This window comes from Batrachochytrium dendrobatidis, assembly GCF_000203795.2.
Source record: "Batrachochytrium dendrobatidis JAM81 unplaced genomic scaffold BATDEscaffold_6, whole genome shotgun sequence".
Taxonomy (NCBI): domain Eukaryota; kingdom Fungi; phylum Chytridiomycota; class Chytridiomycetes; order Rhizophydiales; genus Batrachochytrium; species Batrachochytrium dendrobatidis.
Window position 1 is genome coordinate 283,856 of NW_006281104.1, and position 14,883 is coordinate 298,738.

General features: G+C 39.8%; 5 protein-coding genes across 5 annotated transcripts; 3 read left to right on the top strand and 2 right to left on the bottom strand.

Moving 5' to 3' along the window:
* Positions 1–118: 118 nt before the first annotated feature.
* Positions 119–2,271, bottom strand: BATDEDRAFT_36951 (uncharacterized protein; the record flags this gene model as incomplete). Its single annotated transcript, XM_006679072.1, has 9 exons — positions 119–294; positions 355–472; positions 545–1,059; positions 1,176–1,433; positions 1,511–1,654; positions 1,716–1,800; positions 1,869–1,971; positions 2,026–2,153; positions 2,212–2,271. 9 exons carry the CDS (start codon positions 2,266–2,268, stop codon positions 191–193), a joined length of 1,512 nt encoding a protein of 503 aa, XP_006679135.1. The 3' UTR covers positions 119–190.
* Positions 2,272–2,733: 462 nt separating this feature from the next.
* BATDEDRAFT_88892 (uncharacterized protein) lies at positions 2,734–4,193 on the top strand (the record flags this gene model as incomplete). The annotated part of the gene is made up of 4 exons (XM_006679107.1): positions 2,734–2,850; positions 2,944–3,108; positions 3,180–3,335; positions 3,408–4,193. The coding sequence occupies 4 exons, from the start codon at positions 2,734–2,736 to the stop codon at positions 4,191–4,193; spliced, it is 1,224 nt and encodes a 407-aa protein (XP_006679170.1).
* Positions 4,194–4,753: 560 nt separating this feature from the next.
* Positions 4,754–5,218, top strand: BATDEDRAFT_24859 (uncharacterized protein; the record flags this gene model as incomplete). Its single annotated transcript, XM_006678884.1, has 3 exons — positions 4,754–4,943; positions 5,035–5,127; positions 5,196–5,218. The coding sequence occupies 3 exons, from the start codon at positions 4,754–4,756 to the stop codon at positions 5,216–5,218; spliced, it is 306 nt and encodes a 101-aa protein (XP_006678947.1).
* Positions 5,219–10,847: 5,629 nt separating this feature from the next.
* On the bottom strand, positions 10,848–12,328 carry BATDEDRAFT_24861 (uncharacterized protein; the record flags this gene model as incomplete). Its single annotated transcript, XM_006678885.1, has 2 exons — positions 10,848–12,016; positions 12,142–12,328. The coding sequence occupies 2 exons, from the start codon at positions 12,326–12,328 to the stop codon at positions 10,848–10,850; spliced, it is 1,356 nt and encodes a 451-aa protein (XP_006678948.1).
* A 535-nt stretch (positions 12,329–12,863) lies between these two features.
* BATDEDRAFT_88894 (uncharacterized protein) lies at positions 12,864–14,669 on the top strand (the record flags this gene model as incomplete). The annotated part of the gene is made up of 1 exon (XM_006679108.1): positions 12,864–14,669. The coding sequence occupies one exon, from the start codon at positions 12,864–12,866 to the stop codon at positions 14,667–14,669; it is 1,806 nt and encodes a 601-aa protein (XP_006679171.1).
* Positions 14,670–14,883: the final 214 nt, after the last annotated feature.

Consider the following 14,883-nt stretch of genomic DNA (forward strand, 5'->3'; position numbering starts at 1 on the left):
ACGGCCAGAAATGAGCAAGACTCCATGTTAGAGTATCATGGCAATAAAACTATTGTTGAATCTCGACTATTCCCCCCTTTTTACATCCAGTTGTTTTGTTATATCACAGCTCAAATCAGTATACAAGATGTTAATGTAGTGCATTTCTTGTGAAAGTTGAAACATTCGCGACCAAGAGGTTGTGATGATTTTAAAGGCTCTGAGCATAGGCAATCAGAGAACGAGTGGGACGGCCAGTCATACCCTTGGCAAGATATCCAGAGGCTCCAGATTGTTCCATAACACCAGCAATGTCTAAAAATATTAATTTATTAGCAAAGTTGTATCTCAAACCAAAACAGATACATGACTTACCAACGTGCGCATAATCAAGAGCAAGTTTTGCAGGTTCGTCACTTCCTTCAGCAGTAGGAATAGTAGGCACGAATTCTTTAAGGAAAATGGCAGCAGTGCACGAGCCACCAGTACGTCCCTGTGTAGTCAATGCATCAGTTTAATCCGAGTCAACTTGGTATCAATTGTCACAAATACAATGTAAACTTACACCAACGTTCTTGAGATCAGCAACGTGACTAGAGATTTGCTTCTTATACTTTTCAGAAAGAGGCATGCGCCAGAATGGATCGCCAGACTTTTCACCGGCAGCCTCGAGTTTCTTCCACAGATCGTCAGAGCTTGAAAACACACCAGCAAAGGGGAATCCAAGAGCAACGACCATAGCACCAGTCAGAGTAGACAGTTCAACGAGCGAGTGGGGTTTGAAAGTAGTGGATGCGTAGTAGATGGCATCTGCAAGGATCAGACGACCCTCGGCATCAGTGTTGTCAACCTCGATGGTTTTTCCATTCATGGCAATCACAACGTCGCCAGGTTTAGTAGCACGGCCGCTAGGCATGTTTTCGGTCAAAGGAATAACGGTACAGAGATTGATGGGCACACCGAGTTTAGCAATGCCCCACGTGGCACCAAGAACACAGGCAGCACCGCCCATATCACCCTTCATCAAAGCCATATCGGTAGGGGGCTTCAACGAGATACCACCCGAGTCAAAGGTAACACCTTGATAATGTATCCAGATTAGAAGAGTGTGCACAATTGAATAAACAGTCAGTACTAGAGTGAGCAGCATAATGACACCAACGTAACAAGCAAAAACAAGACTTGAGTCTACTTACCCTTTCCCACAAAGGCAAGAGGCTTTGTACCAGCAACACCGCCATTATAATGAACTTCCAAGAGTTTAGGAGGTTGCTCTGAGCCACGCGAAACAGACAGGAACGATCCCATCTTTTTCTCTTCCATAAAGTCAGAGTTTCGCACAGTGACAGTAACATTTGGAATTCCCTTGAAGATCTCGACAGCATTGTTGGAGAAAATGGTGGGAGTCATGTAATTGGCAGGTGTTTCCATGAAATGGCGAGCATAGTTTTGGGCTAAACGATTTAGGATTGAACAAGATTCAGCGTGTCGATATGGACTAGAACATGGATTCAAAATGCGGGTCACTTACATTGAGCCAGAACACTGCCAACGTGCCATTCGTCCTTTTCGAATGCACCTTCCATGGCAGAAACAGTGACAGGAGAAGCCTTGTTGTCTGCACCCTTGAGTTCGTCGTATGCATAAGTGGATAAATGGGCACCCTCAGAAGTGCCTATGCAACAAGAATGAATATTATGCAACCTTTAGATCCAGCCAACAAACGACTACTTTACCAACACCATGACCAAGATGATCAAACTTGACTTTGAGATCCTGTTTCTTGCCCAACAGATGCAAGGCATTGATGGCAGATGCAGCCTGGTTTCATTGGATAAATGTTGAATATGAAATGGTAGAAAACAGTAATAAACATGCGATCGACTTACAGCCAAACGGGCCGTTTCAGCAGAAGCCTGAACATCAGTACAAGGCTTGCCAAGACCAACCACTCCAACGATTGGAGCATCAATGCCTGGAACACCAAACAGTCTGCACAGGATTCAGTTTATCATCAAGATCTCATTACATGATCAAGTAACTTACAGACGAACTTCTTGAGCTTTTCCTAGAAAGTTGGACGCAGCCAATTGAGATTGAATTCCAGCCAGTGCAGACGCAGGCAATGATTTAGAGAACACAGTGGGAGCTGCAGCATTAGCAGTTTCGTGAGCCTAATTCATGGTCAAATGTAAGCGAAATACTTGATACATGACAGCAATCCATACTTACGCCATACACAACAGCTTGAGCAATAGTACGTTGAGCCATTCTTAAAACAGTCGACATGAATTTATCAAGAAAAGAACAAGCACACATGACTTGGATCTAGACTTTACTGCTGAATTCATGCCATTCAAGAGTGCATCTTGCCATTAACAATTTCGTATTCTTTCCATTTTATTGTGTTTTGGTTGCTTTATAATCATGAACTTTAGAGCAAGTTTCTTGTCTTTCACTGCTGTCTGTTGCTACGTTTTAATCCTTGTTATTCTCTAGGGTTCAAGTGCCGTGCAGGATACTCGGTTTGGTGACAAGAATAAGAAACTCCTCAAAACTCTGTTGTTTCCTGAATGCTTCTCTAAAAAGGTATATCAATCATCCTGTCAGCTCATGTTCTGTTGTGGAAATACCAGTCTCGTGTCCATCAATTTGTTCAGGTGCATGTGTTCCACACTGCAGTGTCCATGCAAGTCATTGGCAAGACTCAACTCATGTTTTAATCTGCTTGGATATCTATAAACATAGGTCGATATGAAAAAAGTCCAACTCAAGACTATCCGTCCTTGGATTGCAAAAAAAGTGGGCGATCTACTTGGGTTCGAGGATGATGTTGTTTTGGAATTCATATTTAATCTGCTCGACGAAGAGGTGATGTCTACATTTTGATATCTATTCGTGCATGGATTCACTGCTAGAAAAGCTGACCCACTTGATTGCTTTCATGCTTGTCGTGCATTCTAGACTGATCCTCGGCAGATTCAAATCAAACTTACTGGATTTTTAGAACATCATACTTTATCGTTCATGGAAGAGTTGTGGAAGTTGCTTCTGAGTGCGCAGTCGTCTCCCACTGGTATTCCAAAAGAGTTTTTAGATTCAAAAATCGAAGAGATTCGCAATAAAAGGGTATGTGTATACCCTACACTCCATATTGTATTTGTACTAACATGTGTTGGCTCATCTACGTGCTTTCATAGGAACAAGATGAGAAACTTGCTGTAAATCTTTCTTTAAAAAGAGAAAAGATGGAACAAGAACGAATTCAGCGGAGCTCCGTCTCTCAAGCATTGGGTCATCAGAACTCTGTAAATCAATCAAAAGATTCATCTAAAACCCGAGTCAATTCACTCGAGGTGAGTCAATCTATCCAATGTGTTGCTGTCTTTATGTTTAAAACCGTTGTGTTTTAATTTTTTAATGATCAGGGTTACAAGTTTACTGCCATGCCGGTTCAAAGTCGTCGAAAAACTGATAGATCTAGATCCCGTGAACGTCATTCAAACCGATATCATAACCGTGAAGATAAAGATCAGTATTCTGACTCTAGCCAGCAACATGATAGGCATGATAGAGACAGGGATCGTCGTCGTAGTCGAGACGACACACGCGACTCAAAACACGTTGATTCAAGACGCAGTCGTGATCGACCTGGTTCGAATTCGTTGAAAACTAACGATTCTATCGAAGCTGTAGACTCGGAAAACGAGCAACGACCACGAGGTGAATCCAGTCGTAGTAATGGCCGTGTTGCTCATTCTCGACACCATGATAGTCATTCTCAAAGTAGATCTGATAGAGACTCTGAAAGGGCTGCAAGACATCGACACCATGATAGTAGTCGCGAGAGAAAATCGCACAAGTCCAGAAAAATATCAAGACGCTCTTCTAGCCGCAGTCCAAGCTCCCACAAGAGATCAAGGCGTCGTAGTGAGTCATCTATTAGTAGTCAGAGTAGCGTCAATACTACAAGCAGCAATCATCAAAACATTCGACATAAAAATGATAAAAGTGTATCATCAAGTCGTGCTATACAAAATTCTAGAGATCAACAAAGCAGATCATCCAGGCGCGAGCGGCATGAGCATTCTGATTATTATCATCGCAATCGTAGCCCAAACGCTCATCATGATTTAAAATCCAGGCGTCCATCTTCCCAATCTTCAAGATCGTCCTCGCCTGTTGGACGTGGTAAAAGCAAACAAGACCTTTGAATTGCATGAGAATGAAAAAGCTCTCAAAACTTTGATTGTAGTTGGCTTTCCTAAAAACTAATTTGTAGCATGGTTTATAAAATCATCAATGGGTGATTGAATTTAAATTATTGTGTTCATGTAAAATACCATTGAACAAGAATGCCAAAATGTATACTAAACAGTCAGTTTCATGGAATGATGGGTGTCAGTTTACTGGCCAACATTGTGTTTTTTAAACTTTTTAATTGACTGCTCTTTTAGTGATTGATATCAAACCAACAGTTGCATTCTTTGTTTTCTTGAACTATAACGTATCTGATATTAGAATACAGGAGTTTGATGGCAGTTGAATCCAACATTTGGATTGTAGTCGAATTGGGTGATTGTGCAGTGTAGAATTGTACCAATCATTCCAGTTTAAAACTATAGTTTGCATTATAAAATAGTCGTTGTTTGAAAGAATTGAAAGTACAACGAATACTCGGCCATTTCAAACCAATTGTTTCGTTTTACATGAATACGCTGTAAAAGTATTTTTTTAAACCAGTTTCTTTTTTCCAATCTTTACAACTATTACAATGGCTTCACAGGACAATTGGGGATTCCAAAATACTAGTAACGGTGCTGGAAATGGAACAGGATGGGGTGCTGGTGGTGCTTCACAGAACGGTGGTTCTGCAGCCCACAATAATACTACTGCGTCTGGAGGTGCTCACGAAGCAACTCATCAGCGCCAGCCCAGAGTTGATGTTGAATACACATGTGGTGGTGAGACTTTATTGCCATGTCTCTTGGTTTTGTTGAAGCTATTGATATATTCTTGTTAGAGATATTGACATTGTTTTGAATGTAATTATAGAATGCACGGCATTGAACCAGATCAAACCCAGAGAGCCTATCCGATGCAAAGACTGTGGATATCGCATTATGTACAAGAAGCGCACAAAAAGAAGTATGCATTGATGGTCTTGAGTTGCACTGTTGATGGCATTTTGACTAAACTAACATTTTATTTGCAAGTGGTTCAATTCGAGGCTAGATAAACATCAATTCAATCGAATACATGGCATTGCAAATTCAAAAGTACACCATCAGCTTTTTTGTGGCATTCTATCTTGATACTGTTGCATTAGCCAAGATGTTTGAACCTGTTTTTCAAATCACAATGAACTATAATACACTGATGTATATATGATGCTTTTTCTAAATGCAATTGCGACTACAGGAACAAGATTTTATTTTTAAACTAAATCATGATATTGTGATGCCGTTTTTCTCAAGTGCTGTTTCCATTTTAAGCATTTTCCCTGTTAGTTCCTCTAATAGCTTTTGCATTTTCAAATTGATGTTGGCTAGAATTGCTGGATCAACCTTGCTCATGGCAGTGACAGAAGATAAAATATTCATATTGAATGTGTGGGTGGGTTTGAGTTTGGTATCTGGCTGAAGCATTGATGCATGGTCTTGGAGGATATACTGCTGGATAATCTTTGATTTTTGGCCTAGTTCCTTTTCTTTGTGGTCTAACTCGTTTGTTATACTGTTGATTCGATCAGATGCACTTTTAAGCTCGTCCTCGGCATGCCGCACACGACGATTGAGAACTTCATTTTCTTGCGCGAGGGACAGCAAGTCGCCAGTGAGTCGTTCCATTTTCGGGTTACTTTGCAAAGATTCGTTGAGCTGTCCATGTGACGCACTTGTACCAAGAATGGTAGATCCAGATGTTTTTAATGATAGATTCTGCAACTGGCCCAACGTGTCATCTTCCTCGCGTTGCTTGCGTTCCTTGATAAGCTGCTTTTGAATGTCCTTGACAAGTTGTGCACTCTTGCGTTCGACTATTTTCATTTCATTCTCGGTCTCTGCTAGTTTCTTGGATATTATATCGTTATCTTGCATCAATTTAGCGACCTTGGACTGCAGTTCGGTAATAGTTGATCCATTGGTAGATTTAGCAGCATCCCACTCTGCTTTATGGGTTTGGACAAGTGCATCTTGTTCAGCTTGACAAGCAGCAAGTTTTGTTGCTTGGGAAATTGCTTCATCACGTTCCTTTTCTAATCTATTGATTGATCTTTTAAAAACAGCTTCCGCGTGTATCAACTCGTCATTGCGTGCCTTGATCTTTTTATGGATCTCATCCCGCTCAAGCAACGATTTTGATGATCTTTCATTAGAGGCTCGTGCAACCTCGAGCTCTTGAGATAGAATATCATATTTGGACTGAAGTTCACTCTGTTGTTCAGTCAAACAGTGCAGTTTTTCAGTGAGTGTATTCTCTTCTTGTTTAATCCTGTCAGAATCAGCGTATTGACTAGTCATTTGCTTGGTCAAATCTGCTACTTTGGCATTCAAACTTTCTACCACTTTGGACGATTCAGCTTTGATAGTGGACAGTTCGGTTTCAATAAGCTTGAGTTTCTGTTGTGCTTTGAATGCTTCTTCAGCTTTTTGAATAATTTCTTTTTCATATTTTTTGACCGATTCAGCCTTGAATGTTTCAAAATCCTTGCGAGCTCTTTCAACATCGGTTACCAGTTTTGTTTTTTCCAGCCTGTATCGGTTTTCCATATCCATTTTTTCTTTTTTGAAACGCTCTTCTATCTCGGCACGCTCCTTCGCCCGTAAGTCTAGCTCCATTTTTTCCTTTTTGGATTTCTCGACCATGTCACCACGCAGTCTTTTTTCATTCAACTCGCGATCATCATGTACCATGGTTAGCTGCTCTTGAAGACTCTTGATCAACGTATCATTTACTTCTTTATTCTGGCTCATCTGCTTGTGCAGCGTATCAATCTCCTTTTTGAGAGCATCAATCTGTTTGATCAATATAGCAGTCTCATCGTGGTGTTTGCCAATCTGAGCTTTCAACTCGGATATCTTTTCCGAGGTTTGATGCTGCAAGGCAGAAAACTGTTGTGTTTGATCATGCAGACACGTTTCAAGTGAAGAACGTGTTTGTTTAAGTGTTGCTTCGTGATTTTGTTCAAGTACTTGCAATGCTAGTTTGTGTTTGTTCATCTCCATATCAATTGCTTGTTGCTTTTGCTTAAGCTCTAATTTATGCTTTGTAGTCAGATCAGCGATGGTTGATGTTTCAAATATTTTACTGGCACATAACTGGGATTCAAGTTCTGCAATGCGTGCCGTGAGTGCATTTGTAGCATTTTGCTGATCCTGTTCACTTTTTTTTTGAAGGGCATCAATGGTATCGATTTCAACAGAGTGATTTGCTTTGTCTTTGAAATGTTGCAGCTCTGTTTGGAGATGAGCCATGTCAGTCTGTGCACTTTTTTGTTGTTGATCTAGCATTGATTGATGTTCTTTTTTGAGAGACTCATTTTGAAGCTCATGAGCCAACTTTAGTGCAGTAATCTCTTGCTCATGTTTATCGTGAGCGGATTTGAGAATTTCGTCTACATCAAGCTGAGTACTCGTTTGATCAGATGAAGGGGTGAAAGATGCTACCAATTCATACTGTTTTCGTATAGTCTCAATTTCTTCCTTGTGGGATGCAACAAGGTACTCCAATTCTTGGGTATGTTTTTGATTCAACTCGGCCGTAATTTTGCTTTTCTCGGCTTCAACATGGTGCGCATGTTGTTCAGTGAGTTGACTCATTTCTTTAGAATGCTGACTTTTGAGGTCTGAGAGACAAGTTTCCATATCCCGAATCATTGCACGGTGTTTTTCAATTGCTTCAGCGTCGTCCTTGACATTATTGCCAGCATCCTTTGTCGATTCTAGTTTTTCCAGTTTATTGGAAGCTTCATTCAGTTGATACTCCAGTCTATCCATTTCTTGCTTCATTTTTTCCTTTTCTTGAAGCAATATAGCTGTACTGTCATTTAATAAGCTTATTTTCTCTGTCGAATCGGAAAGATGATGCTGATCCAATTCAGTCTTTTGAATCAACTCCATTTTCTCGCGTAGCAGCTCCTTATCCGCTTGCGTATCAAGTTTAAGCTTTTCGTATTCCGTTTCAATTGTCTTGCAGATTGAATTTGAAGCAGTAAGAGATTGATGGGCAACGGATAACTGCGTTTCAAGCTGTTTGATTTGATCTTGAGACTGCTTGAGACGAGATTCAAGCTCTTCAATGTTTGCAGTCGAGGTGGAATTAGAAGCAACAGGCACACAAAGCTGATGTTGAGCAATTGCATTTTTGGCGGTATCAAGCTCTGCCTTTAAACGATCAATCTCTTCCTGTGCTGATTTTAGCGCTTTTTCTAGATGCTTGGTATCAAGATGGTGTGGCTGATCTACTAATGCATCGGTTGATAAAGATTGACAGAGCGGAACTGAGGCTGCTGATGGTGACGTAGTAGTAGAAGGTACTGGAGATGGATTGGTGCTAGCAGTAGAACCAACCGTTCTTGGCCACCAACCAGTACGCGTAGAGCCTGTTTGGACAGTTGGTGCGGGTGCAAAGGAAGTCACAACTACAGCTGGTGCAACTAGATTGCCCGATGAAGACAATGGCACGATTGAAGCACGATGGGAATTTGGTTGTTGTCCTGATGCAGTGTTTGCAATTACTGATGTTCTCCCACTTTCCATATTTTCCAAAGATCCACCAATATTTGATGTAGAGTGTGCAGCTAATGTAGTGCTGGTCTGAGTTTGGTTTGCTCCTTGCTGCTGTGAGCGTGACCACCATGATTTGGCAGATTGACTTGCTGCTGCTAATGATCCTAGCACTTCGGTAGATCCTCCAGCACGTTTACGCTCTATATCCAATTGAGACTTTATATCTTCAAGCTCAAACTTCAATACTATGGCAGTCTCTTCAAGATTTGTCTTGTCAGCTCTTAAATTGGTTTGAACTTGTTCGAGTGCTTTGACTTGTGCACGCATAATCTCAATGTCAGCAACGTCGGTCATATAAGCTGCATCTTTAGATGATTCATTTTCTAAATTTTCAGTGACTAATTCTGGTGCTGTAGGTGGTTGGGTTTGTGTTGATTCGTAAAGATCATGCAGCTGTTTTGTCAACTTTAAAATTTTAACTTCAAGAGTCTTTTTTTGATTGTCTGCCTGTGTAACAATTATATGCATATTTTCTTTAAGCGCATCATTCTAGCATTTCCATAAAACCAACGTAATTGATGAGTGTATTAAATATAGTAATGTGATGAGTTTAGTATGCGAGATTTCAAAACAAGTGTTAAATGGTGATTATTCTATAATATATTCACAATCAAGCAAAAAAGATGGATCCAAGAACAATGTATACCTGGAGTTTTTGATCACCAAGTAGTTCTAGTTCAATTTTGAGTCTACTGTTTTCATCCAAAAGTGTTTGCATAGCAGTCTTGTCTCGGGTCCGATTCACCAAAACTACAATTCCATTTAATAGCCAGCCAATCAATACTTTGTATACAGATAATATGTGGATTTCAAAGCATGGCTATTTGCAAAATATTACCTGCAGCTCGCTTTAATTGCTTTTCGATATCATTTTTATCTTTGATAATCTGACGAGTGACTGACTGCTCCTTTTCAAGTTCTGTATCCCGGTTATTTTTATGGAGAAAATGTATAGGCAGGCATTAATACATTGATATTTTAAAGTTAGTATCCAGTCTATTCACATTAGCTTTTATCCACCCTTCTTGTATTTATTCGGTATTGTCTAAATCCATTACGCGACATATCCAGTCGCTTTGGAAAATACAAGTCTAATGGCAGTCGAGTCGTAATAGCAACATATTTTACCAGTAGTAAGGCTATCGGCCCTTGAAACAGCCTCATCTTTTTGTCTAGTCAAAATATCAACCTATACACAAATAAAATGTCAATACTATTTATTTTTGCTAGTGGATCAGAGTATAATAAATGAAATTGAGCAATGAAGCCATTCTTGCCATAATTAAATCATGCATCTATCTCAAACCCAATGAATATTTAAACAGTAGGTTGTGATCAAAATAGGTATATACCTGCTGTTTAATTTCATTTTCAGCCTGCAATGCAAATTTATGTGAATCATTCACATCTGCCATTGTAAAACTGTCAATAAAGTTTTCAACTTTCGAGTTTTTCCAAATCAAGAAATCAATTTTCGTGTGCCAAATATCTTTAGGTGATGTTTTGAATCTAAATGGCAAAATTACAACTGCGTTTACATAAGATGAAGTATTATCTTGAATGGGTTGTTTCAATTTGGCTTTGGAATATACAGTGGTCGAGTATGTGTTACTACAAATTGACTACTTTTTCAATAGACATCCGTTTTATGATATAAAATCAAACTATAGTTTTAAACTGAAGTTGTTTTTTGGCATGGCCATCCTGCAATCCAAATATTGTATTGGACTGTTCTCAAACTCTGTACAAACTATTTTTTACTATCCTAGCATGTCAAGCATACTTGCGCTCTAGTTCAAGAAAACACAGATTGTAGTTGTTTTTATATCAATCATCAGAAGGGCCTGCTTAAAAAACACATTTTCAATAAATTAGGTGAATCATCATTTCATAGACTGGCCGTTTAGTATGTACTTTGACACCTTTATTTAGTGATTCATTTTATATGAATATAGCTGTAAAAAGCTTAAAATACAATAAAATTTTCAAGGGATGCAATTCACAATTTTCCATGAACAAAAGAATAATCAATTACACATTAAAAATGTGTATGTATACCATTAAAAGATATCATGATAATCATTGCCAATAGTCGCAGTTATGACCAACATAGAGGCAGCAAATGTCGTGGAAATCACAACCGGTAGTTGGAGTAGGTACAGCAGTAGTACGTTTAGTAGTGGTACGCGCAGTAGTAGTACGTTTAGTAGTGGTGCGTGCAGTAGTAGTACGTTTAGTAGTGGTGCGTGCAGTAGTAGTACGTTTAGTAGTGGTGCGTGCAGTAGTAGTACGTTTAGTGGTACGAGCAGTGGTGGTGCGTGTAGTACTAGATTCGTCAATAGTGGGTAGAGCAGTAGTAGATCCATCAGTAGTAGATACAGCAGTAGTAGTTACATCAGTAGTGGGTAGAGCAGTAGTAGATCCATCGGTAGTAGATACAGCAGTAGTAGCTACGGTAGTGGTAGTTACGGTAGTGGTACTAGAACTTGGAATTGGTGGTGGAGTACCAGTACCACCAGAAATGCAGGACTGTGATGTTAAATCCCAGTTTTGCTGGATGAGGAAATTGCGGTTTGCCCATCCCAAGTTGTAGGTACCTCCGTTAGCAGTCTTGGCTGTTGTTCCAAATGAGAAGGAGCAAAGATCGCTTCCTTCAAATCCATTAGCATCCTGCCAGGCGCGAATACCATCGGATTGAGGGTTGATGACAGCCGAGGCAATCTGTCCAGCTACAGTATTAAGCATAGCATCAACACCAGCATCACCGTTAGGTGACGCATTTGCATTTTGTGAAGGACCACAGCCGTTCATGCACGAGACACTTGGGTTTCCAACCATAGCATAGGGCACACGGGAGCCTGAAGCAAGAGTGGTGGTCAAGTGATAGCCACAGTAGTCTTTGCAAAAGGTGCCAGTATTGCTTGCATCAGCACGCACAGACTCGCTGACATCGGGAGCAGTCAATACAACGTACACGCCATTTGGGTCGTCTGGGAGTGCACCCGATCCAACATATGTATTGATAAGATCGGGAATATTGGTTCCAGAGAGCGACTTTCCAAGCGTATAGTTGTCGCTGACAGTTCCACCAAGCGCACAGGCTCCGCTTACAAATGTTTTTTGACCAGAGGTGGTTTGTTGAGAATAGTAACCCTTGAGTACGCCCCACCACGTAGACTGTCCAAGCCCATTGGTGAAATCTTCAATAATGGATTTTTGAGCAGCACTCCAAGTACCATAGTAGATATCTACAAAGTGCAATTTAAAATTAGTATTTTGCAATAGCTATAGAATGGTAATTGACTAAAAATATTGGTCTCCGACATTCAATATTTTGTAACAATCCAATTATACGTATTTGCTGATCACTTACAATAGATGGACATTGATCCAGTCAACAATGGAGCACCCAAAGTATAGGACATTGTTGGATTGACGGCAGCACGATGGCTGGAAGATTTTACACTAGAGAGTGCATTGGACTTGACAATATCGCCAGACGCATGAGCAGCCACTGAAGCAATCGCTAGACTGGCAATAAGGGCAATGTCGACAATCATTATTCTACAAAGACTTGACAAAACAGTTTGATTAAAACCAAAAAGATATTATTGTTTGTTAAATACGCATTGACGCCCAGTCATACTCTTGAGCCCTGACCCTGACAATGTGCTATCACAGCATGTATCGGAATTTTGCATTCAACCTGCAGAAATGTCAATGGTTACTGTTTCCCGATTATACCCGGAAAGAATAGTTTGCGGGTATAGTCACCACATGAAAATTGGATTGAGTGCCATTTTATTGGTTATTTTTGACGAGTTGGCCTGACTTCTGACCAACAACCAGCTTGGGTATTACTTTGGCCAATATTACATGTGACATTAGCAGTATGTAAAGAGCACCGGATAATACCGTTTTTCTTGAATGAGAATAACAGCTAAAATAACTAAAAACTAGTAAAAATGTCAGTGACTTGATTAACTTTTGTTGTATAATAAAAATAGTATGAAATGAGATTTTACATTTCTTGTACAACATTAATTGTAGTGCAACTTTTCCTTTCTTTCATTTCATTTCTTGATGCTTTCAGCAATGTCTTCCACAAAACATCGACCAAACCCAAGAAAACGACCAATCGACCTTGTAACTCCTGAATTCCCTCCTCTACCTGCCATATCATCACTGAAGGCAACTGTAGAATTTGCTGCCAAGTCACAAGAAGCTCTGCGTTCGATCCCCACCATTTCCACCAACCTTGCCTCTCTGTTTCTTCCTCTGATTTCTCCTAATCGACTTCAACGGCGATTTAGAGTCGAGGAAAACACAGTGTTTGTGGTTATGACAAAGTCTTATCCCCTCTTGAAGAACGAACTTGACTTATTTAGTGTAAAAGACTTTTACGGAATTTATGTACGAGGCCCAGTTGGAATTGGAAAGAGCTATTTGCTGTATTTGCTGGCTGCTGAATATCGCCTGAACCGAGAAAATTACAGAGTCACCTACATCAATAATTGTGCTGCATGGAGAGCATACAAGTTTGGATATATCCTCAGAGAACTTGTCACTACATTTTATGATGATACTATTGGAGAAAAGTCTATCGTGGAATGGTGTCAAGCAGTTACTGAGAGTAACAAAGAAGAAATGATGATGATGATGGAGTCACTTGTCAATTATATTCACCTGAATAAGCTTCAATGGATTGTAATTTTTGACCAACACAATGCTTTGTTCGATCCTTCGGTTATCAAGGATTTCCCTTTCAGTCTCATCAACTACCTTTCCAACCACCAAAACTCGAACATCAAGATAATTGTTTCAGCATCTGCCAGCAACGAAGGATATCCAACTAAAATGAAAGGTTGGCATACTCACGATCTCTCGAGTCACCGCTTTGACCAAGAAGAATTCAAGGTGTGGTGTGACCATTACTTGCTTGAAGATAACACAAAAGTCGATCACGAATCTGAAGAGGCTATGGATGCGTTGTTCTGGACGGGTGGAGTTCCATACGAATTGGATTTGCTTTGGAAGCAACCAGAAAAATGTTTGATTGAAAAGACAATACTCTATCGAAGGGAACGATTCAGGGATATGGCTTTCAGTCATGGCAAGTTTTGTGACAAGTTATCGGATGAAAAGAAAAACAATCTTAAAGAATGCATCTCTCGCATGGCTCTAAGACTATCACCTCCCGAAATTAACATTGGAATGGACCGACAACTCTTTAATATTATTGAAGATGAAGACGGCCATAAAATCATTACTGCATTGAATCCCATAGCTCGTCGTGCATTGCTATACTACCACGGTCGTGGTCTTATGACTTGCCTTGGGTTTCTTGCTGAAATTGTTTTGAAAGAAACATACTATCCCAACAGCATTAAGGGTAAAATTAGCGAAATGTACATCACTACTATGCTGGAATTATCGCAGCTCTTTACTTTTGAATTCAGAAAGGTTGCAAATATTGCTAAAATTGGATCACCAGAAGATTCTACTGAAAGAAAGAGTATTGAAATCAAGTCCGTGGTTCGTTTTTTGACAAACAAGCTACCCCCAAAGACATCCTTCCACAAGAACATCACGAGCTTGTTTGTTCCCGAATCTCCGAATTATCCTAGATTTGATTTCTTTTTGTGGGATTCAAAACGTCAAATTATGATGGGATTTCAAGTAACAGTTCACAATCCGTTTTCTGATCATCCAAAAATGACCAATTCACAGACATGGCAGCGATTTTGCTTTGGTAATTCCAAACAAACCCCGATGGAATTGTATTGGGTTGTACCGAAACGCTGCATTGGAACAGATACTGCGTCAGTTGTGGATGATTCTATTATATTGTTTGAAGATTTGATTTCCGATTTTTCTGCGTTAGGAAAGTTGAATCATTGATAAAATTTGCTTTCATACTCCAGTTTTAATTAATTAATCAATTCAAAATCGCATAATAGCTGTATAATAACGGTTGTAAGGGCTTATTATCTGAAGAGTTTTAGTCGCCAGACTGTAAGCAAAAAAGTGTTGTCCTTTTTGATGAGTTATGGATGGTTCTCATGCTTTGTAGAAATTCATCTTCAATAATCAAATTGAACTTGCTTCCATATCG